The sequence below is a fragment of the Leptonychotes weddellii genome, chromosome 10 (assembly GCF_054177405.1).
Source record: "Leptonychotes weddellii isolate Sample4059 chromosome 10, ASM5417740v2, whole genome shotgun sequence".
In the NCBI taxonomy this organism is placed as follows: Eukaryota; Metazoa; Chordata; class Mammalia; order Carnivora; family Phocidae; genus Leptonychotes; species Leptonychotes weddellii.
This window is the reverse complement of record NC_138378.1, coordinates 76,244,197-76,268,050: the sequence shown is the minus strand read 5'-3', so window position 1 is coordinate 76,268,050 and position 23,854 is coordinate 76,244,197. Positions and strand designations below refer to the sequence as shown.

General features: G+C 47.0%; 1 protein-coding gene across 5 annotated transcripts in view; it reads left to right on the top strand.

Annotated features, from left to right (window-relative positions):
• Positions 1–17,523, top strand: part of ADD2 (adducin 2) — a 103,014-nt gene extending 85,491 nt beyond the window's left edge. For all 5 annotated transcript variants that reach the window (XM_006728014.3, XM_006728013.3, XM_031036440.2 and 2 more), the window contains 6 exons: positions 4,075–4,332; positions 5,421–5,540; positions 6,425–6,514; positions 8,455–8,602; positions 9,933–10,058; positions 15,475–17,523. In XM_006728014.3, coding sequence (XP_006728077.2) covers positions 4,075–4,332; positions 5,421–5,540; positions 6,425–6,514; positions 8,455–8,602; positions 9,933–10,058; positions 15,475–15,782 — 1,050 coding nt within the window. In that variant the 3' untranslated portion in view covers positions 15,783–17,523. The remainder of the gene's footprint in view (positions 1–4,074; positions 4,333–5,420; positions 5,541–6,424; positions 6,515–8,454; positions 8,603–9,932; positions 10,059–15,474) is intronic.
• Positions 17,524–23,854: the final 6,331 nt, after the last annotated feature.

Genomic DNA, 23,854 nt, shown 5'->3' with positions numbered 1-23,854 from the left:
AACACACAATTCTTTTTTTTAAGATTTTATTTATTTATTTGAGAGAGACAGAGAGAGGGCACAAGCAGGGTGTGAGGCAAGTAGAGGGAGAGGGAGAAGCAGACTCTCCGTTGAGCAAGGAGCCTGATGTAGGGCTTGATCCTAGGACCCCAATATCCCAGGACCCCGGGATCATGACCTGAGCTGAAGGCAGATGCTTAACTGACTGAGCCCCAAGGTGCCCCAAGAAACAGACAATTCTTCTGCCATTTAAACTGTTTCAGAGAGTGAAAGTGGAACATGAAACTGTAACAGTTATAACACATTCAGACCAATCTTGCTTTGAGTTGCTGAAAAATGCTACATGAAAACTAGCAGCTAGTATCCAGCATAACATTAGAATAATAATACATAATAACAAGCGAAGGCTCACTCCTAGTATTCAAGGATGGTTTAATATTATAAATCTTTTTTTTTAAAGATTTTACTTATTTATTAGAGAGAGAGAGCACAAGCAGGGGGAGCGGCAGGCAGAGGGAGAGGGCGAAGCAGTCTCCCCAATGAACAGGGAACCCGATGTGGGGCTTGATCCCAGAACCCTGGGATCATGACCTGAGCCAAAGGCAGATGCTTAACCGACTGAGCCACCCAGGCACCCCTATTATAAATCTTTTAAATATATTTCATGATATTAGTGAGTCAAAGGATTAAAAACCTTTTGGTCATTTTAATAAATACCAAAGTCATTTGATAAAAATATAGTATCAGTTTATAAAAATAATAGCTGTTAAGACAGGAGGACACTTATTTAACATGATTAAAGTAATTTTTTTCTCAAAACAAGAGCCAATATACTGGTAACACTAGAAGTATTTCCATTAAATTTTGAAACAGAACAATGATTCTTTCTGTCAGCACTTTTAATATTGTTCTGGAATAATACTGGAACTCAATCTAAGGTGGTGAGGCATAAAAATAAATATTGAAAAGGAAACAAAATTACTATTCTATATAGACAGTATGGTTACATGCCTATAAAATCCCAAAGAGCCAACTAAGAAAAAATATTAGAAATAATGAGTGCATTTTAAAGTAGTCAGTTATGAAAATATATTTAAAAATTAGTAGCTTTTTTTGCATCTTAACATATAATAATATATTTGAAAATACAGTAATGGGAGAAAATAGCCCTATTTGCAAATGCAGAAAGAACATAAAACATTAAGCAGAACTGATTTAAAGAAAACCATAATAGTTTATCAATAGACGTCAGAGACGGGCGCCTGGGTGGCTCAGTCGTTAAGCGTCTGCCTTCGGCTCAGGTCATGATCCCAGGGTCCTGGGATCGAGTCCCACATCGGGCTCCCTGCTCTGCGGGAGGCCTGCTTCTCTCTCTCCCACTCCTCCTGCTTGTGTTCCTGCTCTCGCTATGTCTCTCTCTGTCAAAAAAATAAATAAAATCTTTAGAAAAAAAAAAAAATAGACGTCAGAGAAAACCTGAACTTAAGAGCCACAATTTCCTCTTGGTTAGAAAATCCCATAGGGTTAAGAGGTTGCTCTTCCAAATTAATAAACTCAGTGTAATTCCTTCAATAATAGGGGAGCACAGAAGGACTTAGCAAAAATGTTTTTCCAAGTGAAATTCAGAATGGCTAGGAAAATCCTATAAAAAGAAGAGTAATTAGAGATACTTGTCCCATCACATGGTAAAGCATGAAAAATCTTCAGCAACTAAACAGAGGAGCACTAGTGCAGAATGAACAGGTGAATCAGTAGGACAGCTTAGAGAATCCAGAAATAGACCCTAAATGTATGAGAACTTAACACAGGGCAACTAGGCATCTTATAAAGCAGTGGGAGAAAGATTGAGTGCTAGCCCTTTGGGAAATAAATAAGGTGGATCATTCCTTTCGACAAGATGAATTCCACAGGGCTCCTGGGTGGCTCAGTCAGTTAAGCGTCTGCCTTCAGCTCAGGTCATGATCTCAGAGTCCTGGGATCGAGCCCCTCATCGGGCTCCCTGCTTAGCAGGGAGTCTCGTTCTCCCTCTCCCTCCTCCCTTCCCCCTGCTTGTGCTCTCTCACTCTCTATCTCAAATAAATAAATAAGATCTTAAAAAAAAAACCAAGATGAATTCCTGATTTATCAAAAATTTGAACATAAAAAGTAAATTCATATAGATATTAAACAACAGATTTATATTTTTGATGCTCTTGTGTTGGGAAAGAACTTGTCAAGTATGGTGAGAAAGTCTAACAAATATTGACAGATATGATTATATTAAAATTGAAAATGTATATTTTTATAAACTATCTCTCCCATCATAAACAAAGCTGAAAGACAAACTATGGAGGAAAATATTGCAACATCTGTGACATTCAAAAAATTAATATCCTTAATGTAGAAAGCGGTATTATGAATCAATGTGAAAACAGTAAACATCTCAATAGAAAAACAAACCAAGAACACAAGCAGTTTACAAAGGAAGAGATTCAAGTGGCCATTAAAAATATCTAGTTTTACTAGTAATAAAAAAAAGAATTTAAAAAGTTGGAGGATTTTACTTTTAACCCTTCTGATTGCCAAAGTTTTTTTTTTTTTTTTTAAACCTCAGCAATATTCAGCAGTGGGAGGGAGGTGAGAACTGGGAACTCCAGCACAATTGGTAGAAGTGTAAATTGGCTCAACATTTTGGGAAGATAATAAATACATGAAAACTTTTAATGTATACCCCTTGACCCAGTAATTTTTATTCTAGGAGAGAATCTTTAATTGCCTAAAGAAAACTGTATAAATATACTTATTTCACGGTTGTTTATAATATTTTAAAAATGACAAAGTGTCAGTGCTATCAATTACTTTTTACTAAATCATAAAAAAATAAAGGTTTCTGTGTGTTTATAGGTTCAATAATGTGAAAAAAAATCTCTAAATCACATCAATAAACTAGAAAAGCAGCTTGTAAAGTTGCTTATGCAGTATGGTCCCATTTATATACTGTTTTATATATATAATTATAGAACACATATATATAACATATATATTCTATAGTTATATATTATGTATATACTCACATACATGCACATATATATATGCTTACAGAGATGACCAGAAAGATTTTTAGTGGTTATCTCTGGGGATGAGATTTTTTTTTTTTTTTAATTTATTTGCGAGAGAGACAATGAGAGACAGAGAGCATGAGAGGGAGGAGGGTCAGAGGGAGAAGCAGACTCCCCGCCGAGCAGGGAGCCCGATACGGGACTCGATCCCGGGACTCCAGGACCATGACCCGAGCCGAAGGCAGTCGCTCAACCAACTGAGCCACCCAGGCGCCCTGGGGATGAGATTTTTTAATAAAACCCACTTCTTATGTTTTTCCATATTGCCTGATTTTTCTAGATAGGTCTGTATTTTCTTTATAATCGGAAAAATATTTTAATGCCTCTTTAATTTAAAAAAAATAAGAAGAAGATAGGCAAAGCCAAGAAGGAATCACATGAGCTCTCAAGATGACTGAATGTTCTCACCAAGCAGGAGCCATTTCTACCTCTGTGGGACATGGTCCTGCTTAGGAGACAGGGATGTTAGTGAGTCAGATTTCAGGGTTCCAAGAAAGAAATGGCTTAGAAGCCTTGGAGTCAAGAAAATGAGGGTTGACTGTTAGAATCAGCTGGCAAGCTTTTAAAAATCCTGCAGCCCAGACATTGTCCACTGAAATCAGCAGCTCTGAGGTGGGCACAAGCACCAGCATTTTTAAAGCCCCCAAGGGATCCTAGCATGCAGCCAGGGCTGAGAACCCCTGGAGTAGATGGAAAACTGGAACACTGTTAGGGTAAGGAGACCTGTCTGTCTGGTCCACAATGTTCTAGGGCTTTTCTCAGCTCTGATCAGAGGGCTTGTTGGGGTGAAGGAAAGAGGGCGTTGGGGGACCAGGAGAAGGGAACAATTCTGAAACACATCAAAGGAGCAGCATTGTGTTATGGAGATTTTGGGTTAAACTAAGTCCTTCAGAAAGAAGAGGGCAAAGGGTGTGTGAGATATGTGCATGGAGGCCATGTTTCCCACAGTAAGTGGTTCTGTTTCTGTCTTTTTTAGGGTTACAGAACAGGCTACACGTACCGCTACCCCTTTGTTCAAGAGAAAACCAAACACAAAAGTGAGGTGGAGATCCCAGCCACTGTCACAGCCTTCGTGTTTGAGGAGGACGGCGCCCCGGTGCCCGCCCTGCGGCAGCATGCCCAGAAGCAGCAGAAGGAGAAGACCCGTTGGCTCAACACGCCCAACACCTACCTGCGGGTCAATGTGGCTGATGAGGTTCAGAGGAGCATGGGCAGCCCCCGGCCCAAGACCACAGTAAGGAGGAGACTGGGGTGGGGGGAGGGTGCATGGCTATATCTGTGGGTTAAGCAGCTTAATTTAAAAGGGGAACAGAACAAATATCCCATGGGCTGGGATATTGCAGTTTCCCTTTAGAGCTTCCTATTGGGCATCTAGGAGCAGCTGCTCGTGCCCGCAGAACCTCTGATCACCTGTTTCTTGCACCTCTGCACTGAGGTTTGGGGCCCAAAGAGCAGATTTCTCCAGGGGGTGGCTGGACCTCACTCCCAGCAGCACAAAATCTAGGAACAATTGGTTTTTGCTTCTTCTCCCCCATATACAGGGCTGGGAAGTTCATGGGCATCCAACATTTGGATTGTTCATCTGATGCAAACCCAGAAGATGGGTGGGATATGAATTTCGATTAAGTTGTCTTCTCCCTCCCCACACCTCTTCTCGTTTTCTCTCTCACACACACACACACACCAGTGTGCATACACACACAACTCTTAATTGATTTTTCATTAACATTAAAGTAGCTGAAGGCAAGTAGAATAGCTCTTCATTAAAAACAAAAAACGATGAAGCCCTGCAAATTAAAATCAATTAAGTCAGGGCACTTGGGTGGCTCAGTTGGTTAAACATCAGACTCTTGATTTAGGCTCAGGTCATGATCTCAGGGTTGTGAGATTGAGCTCTGTGTTGGGCTATGCATGCTCGGTGTGGAGTCGGCTTGAGAGTCTCTCTCTCCCCCTCCCCCGGCTCTCTCTTTCTTTCTCCCTCTAAATAAATAAATAAAATTGAAAATCAGTAAGTCATCTGATGCTAAAGGCCAAGTGGCTGCCTGTTTGTCAAATTGGTTGTCAAGGTTATGAGCCCTACTCTCCAGCGCTCTTTACAGCTGACTATTGACCTGGGGGCCTTCTTTGGCAAGCAGGTCATTTGTTCCCTGTCTCTGTTCTGGGAGACAGACCTCAAGGAGGCCCTAGAAGAGAGAACATCTCTCTATAGGCTTGCTGACCTTGCACATGGACCGGTTGGCCCAGATCTCAGGGGTGGGCCATAGGGGAGGACATGGTGACTTTATTCCTTTGCCTTACCCACCTGACCTTGTGTGTGTTCAGTGGATGAAGGCTGACGAGGTGGAGAAATCCAGCAGTGGCATGCCGATACGGATTGAAAACCCAAACCAATTTGTGCCTCTCTATACCGACCCCCAAGAAGTGCTGGACATGCGGAACAAGGTAAGGTGGGAGCTGCTTCTCTTGCCATCTCTTCCCACAAATATGAGCTGAGTTCCCAGGATGTACCTGTCTTATCAAAAACCCAGATTCCTCTTAGGGGAAAGAAACTACCATATACGGGCCATCCTCTAGCACTGTGCTAACGCTATACTTACGTGGTCCTAAATAACCCTCGTACATAAAGAAGTGCTTGCTTGTGACGTTAGATATGTCTAAGAAACCTGCCCATAAATTGAGTTTTTATGAATTTTATGCTATTTTCCTTTCAGCTCATTTTCAAAATTTCAAAATCCTTTATATTTCTCTCTCAACATTTGCTTTATAGTTCACTCACTCACATTTCTCATGTTACTTTAAAAACTTAGGTTGTAGTAGACCACCTCCAAAAGGTCAAGTATACTCACAGAACAGTGATTTAATGTATGGTTCAAGGACCTTCTGCAGTGCTGATTTAAAATGCAGATGCCCAGGTCAAATCCCTTGTTCCTCCCCAAGGAGAGACTCCGATTCAATGGCTGTGGGGTGGCCCCAAAAATCTGTGATAGTCAAGAAATTTCTCAGGGGCTTCAGTAAAATGTGAGGCCCTCCCTCAAGGATCTACTGTGCCTCGTTTCACTCTTCACCTCTTAGTTACCTCCTCAGAGTTAATGAGAATCCAATATTTTACATAAACTAATTCACTCTGAAGCACACATGGAGACTGTCTCTTAGAGGACACACTGTGTTAGAAATAGGGGAGGCAGGCCCCCGCCCCACTGGAGGACCTTTGTAGACCCTAGTCACAGGGCACACGAGACATCAGGATACCCTCCAAGTGCCCCCTCCCAGACTCCATACCCTGATGCTCAACAGCTAGCTCACTCTCCCCTTCCCTTGCCACACAGATTCGAGAACAGAACCGACAAGACGTGAAGTCGGCAGGGCCTCAGTCCCAGCTCCTGGCGAGTGTCATCGCTGAGAAGAGTCGAAGCCCGGTACAGCAGAAGCTGCCCCTGTCTGGAGGGGAAACGTGTTTGCCTTCTGGGTCTTCAGTGCCTGGGGCTAGGCAGCAGGACCCCTGAGTCCTCGTGCCCACCGTCCCCTGTGATCTTGGGCACTGGTGCTCTTGCTGCAGGACGGATGCTGTGAGGACCAGGGACAGTGTGCAATTGCCCCCTGTGGGTACCGGGCGGGGGTGCAGCAGCCCAGCCTGCCCCAGGAGTGATGCTGACTTCCATGCTTCACCCATGGAACTCCACTCTGCCCTCTATTGCTATCCTGAAAAGTGGGCATCACAGGAGTGCGGCGGGCAGCTCCCAGCTGCTCCAGGCCTGCCTGCTCTGAGCACTTCTGGCCTCTGTGTGTGGATATGGCATCACCAGGCCGTAGCTCTGGGAAGATGCTCATGGGCTCGCAGAGGGGAGGCATGTATATAAGGACTGGTGCTCCATTCCGGCCGTTAGTTGCCCACACAAACCCACATAGAGTTACAAAGTATAAAGTTGTTTCCATGCCTGAGATAGGACAGTGTTTGTCTAGTGCTTAGCAAAAGGGATGAAAATCAGAATTCTGGCTTGTGTTGAAAATCACTGCTACTTATGGCAAGTAGCAACGGGCATGGCATATTCCTTAGCGTTAAGAAGGGGCGAGATACAGGAACTGTTCCTCTCTGCAGAGTGAACTGAGATCATTTAGATCAGGCTGCAGCCCACAAGGTGGGTGCCCGTGCAGGGAAGTATGAAGGTTATGTCATTGTACCACATTGTCACCCACCGCCAGTAGCCAGGATGAGGAACACCAAAAGTGCCACAGGGCCAAGAACAGAAATACCCCATGATCCTGGGGTGGGGGTGGCAGAAGTTCAGTACAGTGAGCAAAACTGTTAAAAACTCTGCCATTTATACCAAGTGTTCTCCTTGGAGTCCCTCTTCTTGGGATCCTGGTCTTGGATTCTCTTTTGAACACTGATTCCTTAAGATAGGCCAATGCTGCTTCTCTTTCAGAAGATGCCCATGGGCCCATCATCAGAGGATCTGGGGGGCCAGGAAAGGCGGCCTAGAGTGCGTGGTGTGGGCCAACTGCTCTGGGCTCACCTCCCCTGAGTTTCATGCTCTTTGTCTCCTCCTCAGCTTCAGAGCAGTGCATTCTCAAAGGTCAAGATGAGGATGCCAAATTAGGCAAAAGGGCTATGGGGTCTGAATTTTAGACTCTGTCATGGGCTAGAGGGGTCAAAGGATTTCTGAAGCTCACACAAGGTCCAGCTGGTGAGCTCCCCAGAGCCAGGGGCTCCACAAAGTCTCCCAGGGATTTTTGCCAATGTCCCCCAGGGACCTGCAGTACAGGCAGGTTGAAGATCCAAGATTCAGGACCTTGGCCCCTTGTAATTTATGACTATGTGCAAAACAGGACTAACAGTTTGGACTGAGAACGCTGAAGCCATTGTGTGTTTTGCATTTGACTTCCTGCTGTGTGCTGTGGCTTGTGCACCTGTTGGGGGTGGGAGGAGGGCATGGTGGGGAATGGCTGGCATAAAGCGGGCTTGAACCAATGCTTTGCTTGCTGGCTTTTGGCTAACTGACTTTGGGCTGTTGACTGTATTTGCGTAGTGATGGCTTGCAAGCATCCACAGGAGGGGTTGCAATAAACGTATGTCTTCCTTCTGCTTGGGAGCATCCTTCGATTTTATTTCTGGGGCAGAGGGTGGACTCCCTGCATTTATCCAGGCAGTTGCAAAGAACCCAGGTCTGGGGGTGAGGTAGCCATGGGAAGGAATGAACAACCCCTACCCCAAGGCCCTGAGCTGTTTCCAAGGAGCTGCATGCCATGCTGTCCCTAGCAAGACCACTGGCAGCCACATGAGTCTGAAAGGAAGCTTGGGCCTGGGCCCCAGCTGCGGCATTCAGAGAGCAACACACACTCTGTGGTTAACTTTCAGTCTACAGAGAGCCAGCTGATGTCCAAGGGCAATGCAGATACCAAAGACGACTCAGAGGAGACCGTGCCCAACCCCTTCAGCCAACTCACTGACCAGGAGCTGGAGGAATACAAGAAGGAGGTGGAGAGGAAGAAACTAGAACTTGACGGTAAATAACCCCGGGTCGCCCAGGGTGAAGGGAGAGCTGGGGACACCCAGAGGGGCAGCAGAGCAACCAGCAAGACTCACTCCCGCCAGTGGCCCTGGGACCCACGCCCCCCCACCTGGCAGGGCCCTCAGGGCTCTGTCTAGCCTTGCCTCACCTTCATGTTCAGCCTTCACTTCTCTCTCTCCTCTGTCATATTCTCAGTTTGCCCTTCCTGCCCCATCAACCAAGTCACATTCTTACCAGCATAATGCTATTACTTACGTAATGGTCCTCATGGCTCAGTGCCTAATGGTGATGCCGTGCTGCCATGACCTTGTCTGAGCCTCTCACCTGGGTTTAAAAGAGTTAATCCTTATAGAGTGCTTAGAACAGGGCCTGTAAGTATGGCTTAGGTCAGATAAACATTAGCTGTGATAAGAGAATTATAATAGTGATAATTACTATTAATCTATCAGATCCAGTATAAACCTTTTAGCCTGGCAACGAAAACTCCCACCAGCTACCTCTGGTCTTTTCCTTATTCCTTTTTTATTTCAAAATCTTCAGTCAAGCCTATCTCTCCATGTTGACTCCCAGATATGCATATTCATGATAGCTTGTATGCTCTCATTCATGCCTTTGTCCCTTCCTGGCACGGTTTCCCTTCTAGGCTAGCCTGATCCGAGAACTTCCATCTCAAGCCCCCCTTCCAGCTAAAAAAGCCCTCTCTGTCCCTCTCCACCCCCCCTCCCCACTTTGAGCTGGCCCTTCTCTTTGTTTCAAGAGCACTTGGGGTCTGAGACACTGAAGAATTCAGCTCCTGGTTTTGTCCACCGGGCTAGGCTTTCATTCCCTCAGGGCAGGGTCGATATCATCCATGACCCCCCTCCCCCCCACCCAGAGTCAGCCATCTTCCTGGGCACAAGCAGGCCCTAGAAGAACCCTTGCTAGCTTGCTTGCAGTTCTAATGGGACAGTTGAAAAAGTAGATAGAAAATGTGGTGCTTTATATCCCTAGAGATATTTGGGCTGAACATGAAAATTAGATAAACAATAAATTAGCTACATGCAAACAAATCATGGGTGGGACGCCTGCAGTCTTGGGCTCCACATCAGGGCTAACATTCCACTGGCAGATGTGCCTGGATGGAGGAAACAGAATATGACTGACTCCTCCCATTTGCCTCCCCCCGGATGTAGCAGAAATTTAAAAAAGTTTCAGGGGAGCAGCTAACTTCAGCTAGGAGAAACGAGGACCAGCTGGAAGAAAGCATTTTTTTCTTTAATGTTCTCTCTCTGCCCACCTTTCCTCTGTTTGACCCCTATCCTGAGGTGGTTTTCTGTATTTTCAGGAGAGAAAGAAACCACTGCAGAGGAGCCTGGCTCACCTGTAAGGTCTGCACCAGCTTCTCCAGCACAGAGTCCAGCGAAGTCAGAGACAAAGAGCCCCACGGTCTCTCCCTCCAAGTCTTTAGACGGTGAGTGGAACTGAGCAGCTGGAAGGGAGGAGGCACCTCCACAGCTTAGAAAGGGGTCTGCATGGAAGGCAGGGCACATGGGAAAACTCCAGGGACCCTGCCTTTCAGCAGATCTTGCCTGCTACCCAAGAAGCTTTCTGTTCTGCCATTTCTAGGGAATCTGAAATAGGGGTTTGCAAATTTAAGCTTATTTCATCCACAAGCTGTGACAACACATCTTACAATTTAAGTTCCTGTCTAAGCAATAATGAGTAAGTTAATGATTGACGCACAGCCTTCTCACCTCTCATTCAGACTAGGTTGGCTGATGGGTCTTTCTAGATGCACCAGCCCAGTGCTCAGACTTTAATATGTGTAGGGATTGCTGGGATCTTGTTAAAATGAAGATTCTGATGCAGTAGGTCTGGGGCGGGACCTGAGACTGTATATTTCCAACAAGCTCTCAGGTAAGGCTGATGACGTTATTCTCAACCTTTGGAATCTCAATACATTGGAATTACCTGGGGAGCTTTAAAAATCCTAACACTGGCCTGGGTCCCACCACAGCATCCCCAGTGGTTCTCAGTTAAATGCTCTGGGATCGGGTAGAGAAGAGTACAGTGGAGTTTTAAGATCTCTCCAGGTAAATCTAATGTGTAGCCCAGGCTGAGAACCACTTCATTAGATACTAGTTTAGAGAACTAAGGTCTAGGCCCAATTCAACTGCTAACTAATAATAACTCAACTGCTAATTTTAGAAAATCAGATCATCTTTGTGCCTCAGTTTCCTTGTCTGTCAAATGGGACTACCAATATTTTCCCCTTTTAAGGTTCTTACACATAGAAGGGAAGCTGTAGATGAGAACATAAAGAATGAAATACAAAACATAAAAGAAATAAAAGAAAGAATAAAAACATTTAAATGTAAGATCTGGGGCACCTGGGTGGCTCAGATGGTTAAGCGTCTGCCTTCAGCTCAGGTCATGATCCCTGATTCTGGGATCGAGTCCCGCATCAGGCTCCCTACTCCTTGGGAGCCTGCTTCTCCCTCTGCCTCTCTCTCTCTCTCTCTCTCTGTCATGAATAAATAAATAACATCTTTAAAAAAAAAATAAATGTAAGATCTGTTTGTGATTATAATTAATAATATACATATGGTGGATAATACTGCTATTATGGTCTATACCACCTACATCATAAAAGTGTCTTTATTGAGCTCCTGGAATCACCCTAGGGCATGAACACTCCTCCCCTGGGGCCCTGAGATTTTCCCTGTTCTGGAAAGAATGACCACATGTGTGGATGCTGCTAGAATCCTCCATCCTCTGAGCTCCCTCCGTAGGCAAATTGCTGCCTTGTGTGCAGTCCCAGTGTTGCCAGAGGAAACCCATCTGCTTGTGGCCAGAGCTCCAAGTGGATGTCCCCTAACTGTTTGTGTTCATTGTGTCTTATCCTGGTGTTATCAACCTGTCTCCACAATGTCTTCCTTTCTCTTCCCATTTGTGCCTTCATCAAAGGAGTTTCCTCCGATTCTGAATACTTGTCTCTGTAGTAAGTATAGAGAGGCTGTTTACTAACTCCCTCCAACACTTGCAATGGGGGAGGGAGGACTTCTTCAAAAAGAAATGTGTTTCTCCCCAGCTTTTTCTTTGGCAACCCTGACTTGGGGAGGATTCCTGGCTATAAAGTTCATGACCAACTCCACATGTGCTATGCATGGGCTAGGCTTCCCTCTAGGATATACACACATAGGATGGACTCATGCACACACACACACACTCATCCTCACATGGGGCATACCACCCAGAAGCAGCAAGTCCGCACAGTGAAAGGACAGTGGGGCCAGCTCCTGGGCACTCCCTGTGGGGGAATGCTTATGGCCCTCACTAGCACATCTGCACCTCTGTTCCTAATGGCCCCTCCAAGGAGCCCATGACCTCTTCTAGGGCTGGGGCCCAGAGCTTGAATGGCCCTAGGATCAACTGCCTTATAGAGATGCCTAGAGCACCTGACCTGACCATGTCTTCAGCATCCCTGAGGGCAGGCACACCAGCCACAGGAGAGAAATCCAAGCTGGAGAGGCAGCTTATGGCAGCAGTGGGACAAGGGGTAGTAATTGCATTTCAGCTCCTGGGAGCCCCTTGGAGCAACCTCTGCTGTTCAGAGGGACAGAGAGTGGAAGGAGGGGTGTATGACAGGTAGGATAACTGCTTACCCACCCCTGACATCATTGCCACTGGTAGCATGATTTCTGCCCAATCTGGTCCAAATCTGTGCCCTCATGGAGGAGCACACCTGGTTGAATTGTTAGAAAAATCAAGATCCTCCCTGAAGACTCTTCTTGTAGTTTAGACAGAGCTGAGCCTGCATGATGAGGCCAGAGTTGTAGCTGCCTTGGGTGACCAGTGTGGAGCAGGGCAGGGTGGCCATGGCCACGCTACCCGATGGCTTGCCCAGCTCCTCAGGGCAGACAGAGCTGACCCTCCCACGCCCATCAACATGTGCATTTTCACATGTAGCTCACCCACTGAATCAGGGCTGGCTTTTCACTGTGTGTCACCATGCTCTCAAATGCTCTGGTGTGGGGTCACCTCCGTGTCCCTCCTCATCTGTCTCCTACCCCATCAGCCTCCCTGAAGGAGACACTTTCAAACCCTCTTCCTCCACATCTGGTCATCTCTGTCATCGCCTTCTCTTTGACAAGCTCCTGATCCCTGCCCCTGCTGACTCCATCCCCCAGTAACCTCTCAGGAGCACTGGCTGTGCCTGCCAAGAAATAGCCCTGCATTCAGCATCAGAAGATCATTGCTGTCACTTACTGATTTCACCATCTCAAATAAGTCACTTAAAAACCCTGCAGAATGGGGGGCTGCCTAACATGAATCCTTGCCCTATCCTAAGTCATAGCATTGTTATTGGGATAAAATGAGCAAATGAATACAAAAGGGCCTTGTGCTTCCATCTATTAGTTCTCGTTATGTACTATGTTCTTGGGATTGTGAGAGAGAATACAGGCTTGCTGTTTTAAGCCACTAAACTTGGGGGTGGAGGTTGTTATGCAGCAGTAGATAATTATTAAATCATGGTGTATAATAAGAGCTGGTTTTATGGAAATTAGTTTTTCTGTGGGTTGACTAGCCTCAGCTGGATGGTTCTGTTCCATTCAAGTCAGCTGCAGCTGCAGTCATCTGGGAGCTTGACTAAACTGGGACTTCCAAGATGGCGCTCTTATGTCAGGTGCCTTGGCAGGGACAGCTGGAAGGCTGGGGTCAGCTGGGACACTGGGATGGCTGGGTCTCTGTCTCTGTCTATGTGGTTGTAGGGCCTCTCCATGTATGTTTCCATCAAGGTAGTCAGACTTCATTACATAGTGGCTCAGGGCTCCCCAAACTCTGAAAGCAGGAACTTCTAGGCCTTCTTAAGTCTTCAGCCTAAGGCTGGCTCGGTGGCAGTTTCTCATCATTCTGTTGGTTACTGTGAACCACGGGGCCAGACCAGATTCATTGTGGGAGGGGACCACACCCAACTATGTCCTCTTAAAAAAAAGGTAAATGACACATGAAAGTGTAAAATGGATATATTGGCAATAGATTTAGAGAAGGGCAAGATCATTGTCAAATGTCAGGAGAGGCTTGAGCCATACCAGAGAGTTGATGAGGCCAACTAGCAGGTGATGTGAGGAGAGGAGAATGGACAGAAAGAAGGTTGTGTTTAGACGAGTGTATTGATTTCAAGACTATTGCCAGGTGATGACCATGGGGACACATGGTGGGAGGGGAGGGGAGTGTGGGCCATTGGAGTAAAGGGCATTAGAGAACTTAGTAGCTGGATGATGATAGGACATGGGCCAAGCAGTAGAAGGATGGGAGCTGGGGTCAAGGTGTTGGGTACTAAAAGAGAGACAGTCCTCAAGAGTCGTCTGGAAGAGGACATTGACTTGCCCAGAGAATTTCAGAAGTTAGGAAAGACCAGAGTTTGCCCATAGTCAAACTAGCCCATTCTAACTCTCCCCAGATTTACACCCCTCTGTCCCATGTTCCATGTAACCATACATTTCTCCAGTCTTTACCCCTGTCAAGAACCCTAGTTTTTTCCTAAAACTTCTTTCCCTGCCCATTCCATCTGTAAGTCAGACCAGTCATACTTCACCCATTACTCACATTCCTATAGAGGGGAGCATGCCCAGTGCCTTCTTGTGGTGTGAGATCTCACACAACTCACTCACACAACTCACACACACCAACACTCACACACCACACCCACACACTAATTCACAAATTCATATGGCCACACACAAACTCAACACAACTCATACACTCCACCCACACACTCATACACCACACTCCCATGCTTATTCACACAGCTCACTCCACATTGACACACTTACAAATTCACGCATACAAACATGTTCTCATACATTCACACACTCCTCTCAGTTTCACATAGTGAAAAGAACAAAAAACTGGATGTCAGGAGATTGAGATCTGCTCACTTTCACTACTTAGTTTTCATTTCTGTAAAATGGGGAGGAGCTGAGCTAGATGATCTGTAAATTCCTTTCTACTTTTCAGAGTCTGTGGTTTTATAATTTCCCCTCCTCCCTCCCCATCCAGGCATTTCAAAGCTTGAGTGGAAGCGAGGTGGGGAGAGAGTGGGAAGGAGGAAAAAGGGCAGTAGGGGGGCTTAGTTTCTGGTCTGAGCAGCTGTGGCTTTGAACATGGCAGCAATCCAAACAGGTTCCCTCCAGGTGACCACTAGAATGGGCCAACAAGCCATCTTCCCCTTTGGTTAATCCTTTTATCTTGGAAACATGGGGTCCATATCACTCAAGGAATTCCATTCTCCCTCTGTCTTCCCCTCTCTGCCTACTGGGGAGATATTCCCCATTTTTCCAAAAGTTCCTCTCTGGTATAGGAAATGAAATGGGTATAAAAACATGTAATTTCCATGTTAACTAACTGGAGTTTAAATAAAAGTTTTAAAAAACTTTAATTTCCATATTTTTACTGGTGAAACTGAACCGGTTACAACAGTTCTTAGATTCTTCCACTGAGTTGTATGTGTTACTGGTCTCCTCCTTCCTATAGCCTCTCTCCTCACCTGGGTCTGTCCCCTCATTTAGTCCTACAAAAGCTCTCAACTGGGCCCTAGCTGGGCCCCCTGCCACGTTTGGACATCATTACCTGTTTACATTTGTAGACAAGACCCCAGAGTAACAGACTTGCCAAGGGCCTGTTCCCAGAGCAGGCTGTGTGGAAGGGGGTACAGGGTTTGGGTGAGAACCCTGCCTAACCGTTTCCCCCTACGATGTCAGCCTGTCCCTCCTGTTGCTCTAGGTTTCTTTTATAGAATTGCCTAGAAATGGTTCTGTTAACCCCATATGGAAACTTTCACCTGATGGAAATCTTAAGGGTCATATCTCTTGATCTTTTTCTAGAAGGTGCTAAGAAGACAGAAACAAGCAAAGCCACCACAGAGCCTGAAACAACACAGCCAGAAGGAGTGGTGGTCAACGGGAGGGAGGACGAGCAGACCACAGAGGAAATTCTCAGCAAAGGCTTGAGCCAGATGACCACCAACGCCGACACGGATGTTGATACCTCTAAGGACAAAACCGAGTCGGTCACCAGCGGCCCCATGTCCCCAGAGGGCTCACCTTCCAAGTCTCCCTCCAAAAAGAAGAAGAAATTCAGAACCCCATCCTTCCTGAAAAAGAGCAAAAAGAAGGAGAAAGTGGAGTCCTGATTGGTAGCACCCTTGGGCTCCCATCTGCACCCTCTCCCTCCACCCCTTCCCTTCTCCCATCTCTGTCCCTGGAAGCACAGGGCCAAAGAGGGATAGAATAGGACCCTGGATCACACTCTGAGGGGGAACTTAGAGATTACCCAACCAACCCCTCATTTTACAATTGCCCCAGAGAAATCAGGTGACTTTCCCAAGGTCACACAGCTAGTTAGTGGCAGAGCCTGCACTAGAATTGGGGTCTCCTGGCCCCTAGTCCAGTGCTCTTTCCACTACATAACACTGCCTAGTTGTGGGCCACCTTTGTGAGGGTGCTGTCCACCGATCTGAGTCCAGGGCAGAAGGCCTGAGTGGGCTGCAAGCCCTCACAATCTCAGATCAAATCAGACAGGTTCAGACTTCCCCTGAGCAAGGTCCTTTTCCTTGCAGGAATCCAATCTCCTGCTAATGGAGCTGTCACAGTTTAGAAATCTCTCTTTTCCATAGGGTCCCCGCCCTGCTGCTCTCAGTAACCAGATAAATTGCCCTGTCCCCTACACCAGAAGTTTATCTTTGTTCCCAAGGTCTGATGGCTTAGCTTGTGCTTCCCCAACCACTAACCCTGAGCTTTCTTCATGGAACCTCCTGAATGACGGATGGATGAAGAATTGTAAGAGCGGGCAGACATAAGGGCAAGCCGAGTCAGCCACAGGATTGGGAATCATTTAATCAATATAAGAAGCCAGGAACTTGGCCCATTTGAATTGTGCATCTCAGGCGCTTCAAAACTAAAACCAAATTTAGCTTAGAGAAAAGTTGTCTCATGCTCAGGGCAGAAATTCGGGGAAATTTAGATCCTCTGTAGGCTTTGGGTTGTACAAGGAGGATCAAAACAACACAGGAAATGCTATGCCTTTCTAGCTTTGCATGATACATGGAGCAATGTGGCTGTACCCATTTCACTCCTATGTGGCGGTCAGGTGTCCCCTGACCTTCCTTCAGACCTGGAAGCACTGGCTCACAGACTGGAACTGGCATCTTATTCTTGGCACCTTGACCTTGGCTCCTTTGGATTCCGACTCAGTCACTCTGGGTCCAGCAGAGGAGAATGAGATGAGCCCTTGAGATTCATTCCTTGGATCAGCTATCAGAAAAATCAGCTTGAGTGTCCTTGCCCCGCCACTATCTGTCCACCTTGGGGCCTAGTAAGAGCCACAGCTGCTGTTGTAAATGCCAGCACTATCTTTTCATATTCTTCCACGGGACATCGAATAATGAGCATTGTTGGCTCCTAAAAAATAGACAATCCATTCTCTTTATAGCACAGTGTCTTCAAAGAGTATTTTTCCTTTTTGTCCTGATTATTGTGAAAGTACTTTTGAAAGTTCTTAATCACAGTTTTCCACTTTTGAGCACTTACTTTCTATATATAGACACTGTGCAGGCTTTCCATGTGTTACACCCTTTGACTGTCATGATAATCTTGTGATGTGGGTAAGATATTCCCATTTTATCGGTAAGAAAACTGAGCCCCAAAAGGACAATCGACTTGCTCCAGATGACTTGGCTAGAAAGATCCAGAGCCTGGATTTGACCCCTGAGTCAGAGTCCAGAGCCTTTGTTCTTAACAGTTACGATGATTAGAAAACTTGAAATCCCCAAGGCTGGGGGCTAATTTAGTCCAGGACCCATTTCTGTGATTGGTCTCCACTGTGTAATGTCAGCATTTGAAATGAAGGCAGGAAACTACCTGTGTTCTCCCTCATGAGTGCACGTTAAGCTCCTGATAAATGTGGATTGTGGCGAGGCCAATGTGGACCTCTGACGAAGGAGAGGCAGGAGCCTTCTGGGTTAGGCCACAGTATTTGGGGGGCGGGGCTATTTCTTGAGAAGAAAAGAAGCTGACACATGACTAAAGAGAGCCCAGTACTGCATCTCTCTAGAGCAGATTCCTAACTGCTACCCCAGCCCCCACTCTGCTCTACTTTCTGATGGGCCTTGTGATGGGCAACCCAATGGTCAGGGGCATCCAATGCCTCACAAAAAGTCCATGTTGTGGGAAATGCCTTTAAGAGCCAATCCTTTGATGCCTTCTTTGAAAAAATAGATTTCACATTCATTCCTTCATCCCTCACAATATTTGTTAAGCACCCACAAAGCACCAGGCATTATGTCGTCATTAAAAGAAACCACTCATTGTGGCTAGGATCATCAACAGCCAACAATGTTAAGAGAAGAGTGGAGTGGATTACCATTGACGCAGCTTTTTATGCTTGAGTGGTTGTAGCTCAGAGATGATGTTGATTGACTCTTCGCATTCAACAAACTCTCTTTATTCCCTTTACAACAGTGAGGCCTCATTTAGGTGAAAATGCCAGAGTCTTGCTGGAGGATCATCCTTGGGATTTATGCCATGGGTCCACCTTATATTTATCCATTTGTTCATCCTCATGCATTCGAACAAAACAACCACAACAAAAAACCCCATGAGCTTGGGTCATGGGTCAAGTCTGAAGGCAGAACATAGTCCCTGCCCACAGAAGTTTTTAAGTATAGGAGGCTTGTAGACGAGTTACGGAAAGGGCAAGGGGGCAGAGGGGACATAAGGAAGTAATGATTTATTGTCTTCTGGACCAGAGAAACTTTCCTGAAAGATGTGATGATTGAGTTAGGTTTTCAGACAAAGAGGAATTCTCCAGGAAGACAAGTGTCGGTGGGATATTCGTGCTGAGGGAAGAGCGTGTGCAAAGGCACGGAAGCACAAAACTCCACAACAGGCCCACTGAGTCATGCAGAAACGCCAGAACATAACGTGTAAGGGGGGCAGGGGCTTTGTTTCATAGGTGAGCAGGGCTGGGTCAGAGAGAAACCTATAGAAGTGTGCAACTAGATTTTATCCTGAAGGGGGTTTGGACCTGCTGATGGCTTACATCAGGGTGTCATGATCAAGCTTGAATTTTACAAAAATCCATTTGGTGGCTGGAGAATGACCTGGAGAGGAGTACGGTGAAAGCCCAGGAGATCTCCTAATGAGGCCCTTCTGAAATGTCAGCACTGAAACATGCCTGGTGGCCTGCCTTACACCACGTTTTCCTTAGAGCAAATAGCATGCTTCCGGCACAGAATTTGGCTTCCCTAACGGTCTTTGGATAAGGCATCTTAGGAAAGATTTTCAACAAGGAGAGGGAAGCATTCAAAGAGCTAATGCTTGGTGCCGTTTCCAGGTCTGTTTCATCTCGCTGCAGAACCGCTGCGGGAGCTGAGGCCCTGTGCCCATTTCTTGCTCTCCCATACCTGTCGGCAGTGGTACGCTTAGCACCAGGTTCAAGGTGGTGCACGTGCTGTCCAAAAAAACCATAGGCTTTTAGGGAGAGGATGGGGCATTTTCTTTGGATCTGGATAAAAGTTGGCTGAGAATTTTGACCAGTGTCTGTCTGGAGAAAATGTCTCTATGGAGAGCTCAGAGTGGTAGGTAGGAGGGTCATTTCTAGTGAAGCCGCTGTACTTGGATATGCCGCAGAAAGGGATGAGAACATGTGAGCCAGTCTGCAGTGTGACGGATGGCTGAGCTGGGCAGGGGGGCCGTTTGGAGGCTCTTTCCATGGGGCGGGATGGGAGGCAGAAGGAGAGACAGTTACAGAGGGACAACTTGGTTCCAGTGACTTTCCGTGCACTAGTGGCTGGCACCCAGAAGTGATGTGGGAGAACCGTCCACACCATGTGACCTTTCTCAAACTTTGCAAAAACCTTTGTCAAGGGCAAGCCTCTAGCACAGATCTGTGCTCCATGAGAGCTTCCTGGCCTGTAGTGACCCAAGTAACTGTCCAACTTCGGCCAGGTTACACACAGATAAAAATAACCTCCCCCAAGGGGCGCCTGGGTGGCGCAGTCGGTTAAGCATCTGACTCTTGGTTTCGGCTCACGTCACGATCTCAGGGTTCTGGATTGGGTTCCACGCTCAGCGCAGAGTCGGCTTGAGATTCTCTCTTCCTCTCCCTCTGCCCCTCCCACTTGTGCTCTCTCTCTCTCAAATAAATAAATCTTTTAAAAAGATAGTTTCCCTCAGCAGTCCTGTAATGAAAATGGGGTTCTTCCTCTGCAGATAGAAAAGTTCTTTTTAAGGGATTTGCAGGGATTTGGATGAGGACCCTGGTCTATAAGAACCCCACTGGAAAGCATTGCTCTCATACTATGGATTTGTGTATACTGCCTTGAATCTTCTCCCAGCGTCTGATGCACTGAATGTGGCAAGGCAGCCATTCAGATGTCATTTAGCACTGTCATAACAGGTCTATCACTGTCCTTAACAGGCCACTTCTCTGATTACCATGGATTTGAAAGAACCGTTCCCCCAACAGCATGATTCCCTTCTGAAAGCCGAAAAGATCAAAAAGAAGTTTGGATTTTTCGAGGGACATATGCATAGGGGTAGATAGACACATAGCCTACCATCGGCCTGTGGAGGCCATCTTTTGCACAAGTCCTTACTCCTTTTCCTTATGCAGGTCAGCAGAAGCCCTTGAAGTGGTTGCTAGAGCTGCTGTTGACTCTCTGAGCGTAGAGGCAACAGGTCTTATATCTTCTCTTACCACTTGAGTCTAAGCAAACTCAAAGACAATAACATTGAGAGGGTCTGAGAAGAAATTAGGGAGGAGGTAAACCCATGCTCTCCAATTCCCACAGAAAGGACAAGGCACCCCACAGTTGTTCCCCATCTGTTCCAAAAGGGACAATTGAATATGAAAAGCCAGAGGCCTGAACAGACTCTGAAGAAATACGCTCATCAGTTATTTATCTGTTGCAGTTTCACTTGTGTCTCAGTATAAGAATGCAGACACGGTAGAGTGATGACTTCCCAATGCCCTGTCTAGCCAACCTACCCACTTGGATGTGGCTTACTTTTTGCCAGAAATAAAAGAGCACACGTGAAGCCCCATAACCAGGGCACATTCAACCCTCTTGAGCCTCTCGCCGTGAGAAGCCACCCTCACCCAGGAATCAATGTGGGCATTTCAGGTGGGGTGTCCTTCTTTAGTGGAGAAATCTTCTTTCCTCATTTTATGTAGATAGGCTTCTCTTTTTAGGAACAATTAGAATCTCCAGTTGAGGGTTTTCTTAAAAATACAGAAGTGATGGTTTGTATTGGTTTGTACTTGGGTTTTGCCAAATCGGTGTTTGGTGCCCTTTGCCTTCAAGATGACCCCAAAAGTTGGGTCATCGCTATGAGGAATTGGGCCTGAAGATGGAGGAGAAATGGTTATAGTCACTGACACAGGGGATGCAGTTGTGGCCAGAGGCCGAGCCTCCCTAGCTTTCCTGGTGTGGTGGCTCCTCAGCTCTCTTCCCACCCACTGGTTCCCGAGGAGCAGGATGAGGCCATCTGCAATGTGGCAAGTCCCCAAACTTTAAGTAGCTTAGAGAAAATGTGGGGCTTTGGGGTGGTGGGAGAAGAACTGTAGAAAACTCCCAAACTCTTCTCCCCTCCAACAGATCATCTCATACAACTTTTAGATCTTCCCTTTTTAAATGAATCAGAAGGAGGAAGACCGTTGGCCAAGGACGGAGGGGCCAATTTAAATACATCAAAGCTCTTATAAAATGAGACTATATTTTGGGGATCCCTGCCCCCACACTTCAGGCCCACCTTGTGCCTATTGGGCCTGCCTTCTGGGTGACAGCTTGATCTCCGTGGTCTAGTCCACTTTTAAATTCCTGCCATCCATGCTCCAGCCGCCAAGTCTGGCGCTGTGTTCCTCCCTCTCCCAGGAAGACTCGCGTGGGGAGAGGGTCCGAGGCCTGGGCTCACCTGGTTGGGTATGCAGGGGTCTAGATAGAGAGTGCCGTGTCCTCTAAAGCCGTGGATGGTTTCAGTGAAATGTCCGTGTCTGACAATCGTCTTCCCTTGTACATGCATTGTCTGTGTATAGCTTTTCCTAGTATTGTGAAGTCTCAAATAGGGGTTCCATGTAAATACTCTTTCTGCTACGGAAATGCCAGCCCCCTGGATCATGCATCATCCCCACAAACGGTTTTGCCTTTCTCTACGCTAACACTTTTTGAGCCACTGATGTGCAGATTGATGATTAGTTTCTTGGGCTTTTATTTTGCAAATTTATATATATATATATATATACACACACATATATAATATATATATATTTATGGGTTGGTTTTGTATAGTTTTCTGTTTGAATCTCTGAGCACCAAAGCTGCCCTTGGATTTTCAAGAGAACTTTCCAAAGCCACTTCCTGAGGCCCCCCACTCCCCTGCTGCTTTGGTGTTTGTGGTGCCGGGTGGTATCTCTGCCCGTGGATTTCTGTATGTATGTGCTGTTATCTCCCCTGCGGATATTACCCTAGTAAATCTACCGTGCTTGGCTTCCTGGTGTGTGACCCATCTCTGTCGGCCACCCAGCTCTCCCTGCTCCCAGGGGAGCAGAAGCCAGAGAGGGGGGTCCTTGTATGGAAACCTCCAACCACACAGGAAACTCTTACCTTTGAAACCATTCCTCACACATGGAAAGCTAACATATGACTAATTGAGTTCTGATGGGGAGGGAGGTGACAGAATGCTGTAGACCTCTGAGAAGGGAAAAGCCCAGCTCATGGAGGGAGAGCAGTTTAGATGGGTTGGGGGAGGGGAGGGGGATTGTAAAAACAAATGTGGATGGTCCCCACGGGGAAGCAGATTCACCGGCTGGACTGGAAGGAGGTGTCAGGCCAGAATCAGCAGGCTGGGGAGAGCTAAGAGGTCCCGCCAGAGCGTGAAAGGGGAATGAAGATAGTAGGGAAGAAAAAGAAGAGGAAAGAGCCCATTGCTCCTCTTTACTCAAATAAGGAGCCCAGGAGTCGTTGAGCATCTGCACACATAGGTCAGGCATTGTGTCTCACACATAGCACCTCGTTTGAACCCCATAAAACCCAAAGGGAGGTCCTATTATTACCCACTTTATAGATGAGGAAACCGGCTCTGAAATGAGGTTTTCATGGGCCACAGGTTACTATGTGCTGAAGCCCAAATTCAAACCGAGGTCTTCTAGCTAAGCAAGCCCTTGCTCTTCCCAATTTGCTTTTGTCCTGAGCAAATCCCCCCAAAACAGTCTCCATCATTACTTCTGGGCCTGCTGCTTCCTGGGGGGCCTGTGTCCCCAGTGCTGCCTCTACACCCAGGTACCCAGAGGCTCCCACGGGCTCCTGCGGACCCAGGCCAGCCCTGCCCCAAGGCCGTCAGTGTCTTCTCTCCTGAGATCACCACGGGGACACCCCCGCCCCCCCCCCCACACCACGACAGCTCTAATGTCTCTGCGGTGAGCTCGGCTCCCGCCAAGGAGCACGGTCAGCGTGCTGACACCACCCCACCGAGCTTGCTGCTGCGGAAGGTGGCGGTGCAAACCCTCAAGGGGAGCTCTTCTCCACACCTCCAAAAGGCCCACTGCAGAACCGGGTCCCACGAACACGGGAGCAGAACGCCCTCTACCTTCCAGAACTGCTGAGGGCTTTCTTCAGAGTATGCTTCGTGGGAGGGAAGGCCTAGGGCCCCGCGACCCGCAGTTCCCTGCGCGTGGAAGGAGCACCGCCTGGCCAGGAAGCAGAAAGGCCGGGGCGGCAGTGAGGCGGGGCCGGGACACGGGGCGAGGCCGGTGGGCTCCGGGCCGACCTGAGAGCGTTGGCGAGGTGCCGGGGTTCGCGCTGTGGAACCGGGCTCGCAAGCTCTAAGTCAGGAGGCAGGGAGGGGGATGCTTCGCGCTGGCTACGGTAGTGTGGGAAGAGCTACTCCCCCAGTCTCTAATATGCCGACGGGGACTTTCAGCCAAGTCCTTGGGGATGCTGCTGCCGCCACACGACTACTCTCTAATCGAACAAAACGTAACCATTGGAAATAGAAATCTTTCCTCTTCTCTTCCTTTGGGCCTTTGGACATGGATCCACACATCTCTGACAGGAACCACATTTAATCTGAGAGAGCTCACTCTGTCAAGAATAAGCACGGAGAAAAATAATGTGGTAAAGATTTAATAGTTCAAAAGCAGGAGACCCATCTGAGAGGTTGGAAGACCTGCTCCTCGATGGAGCAGAGTTACTGCAAGAAGCAGCAG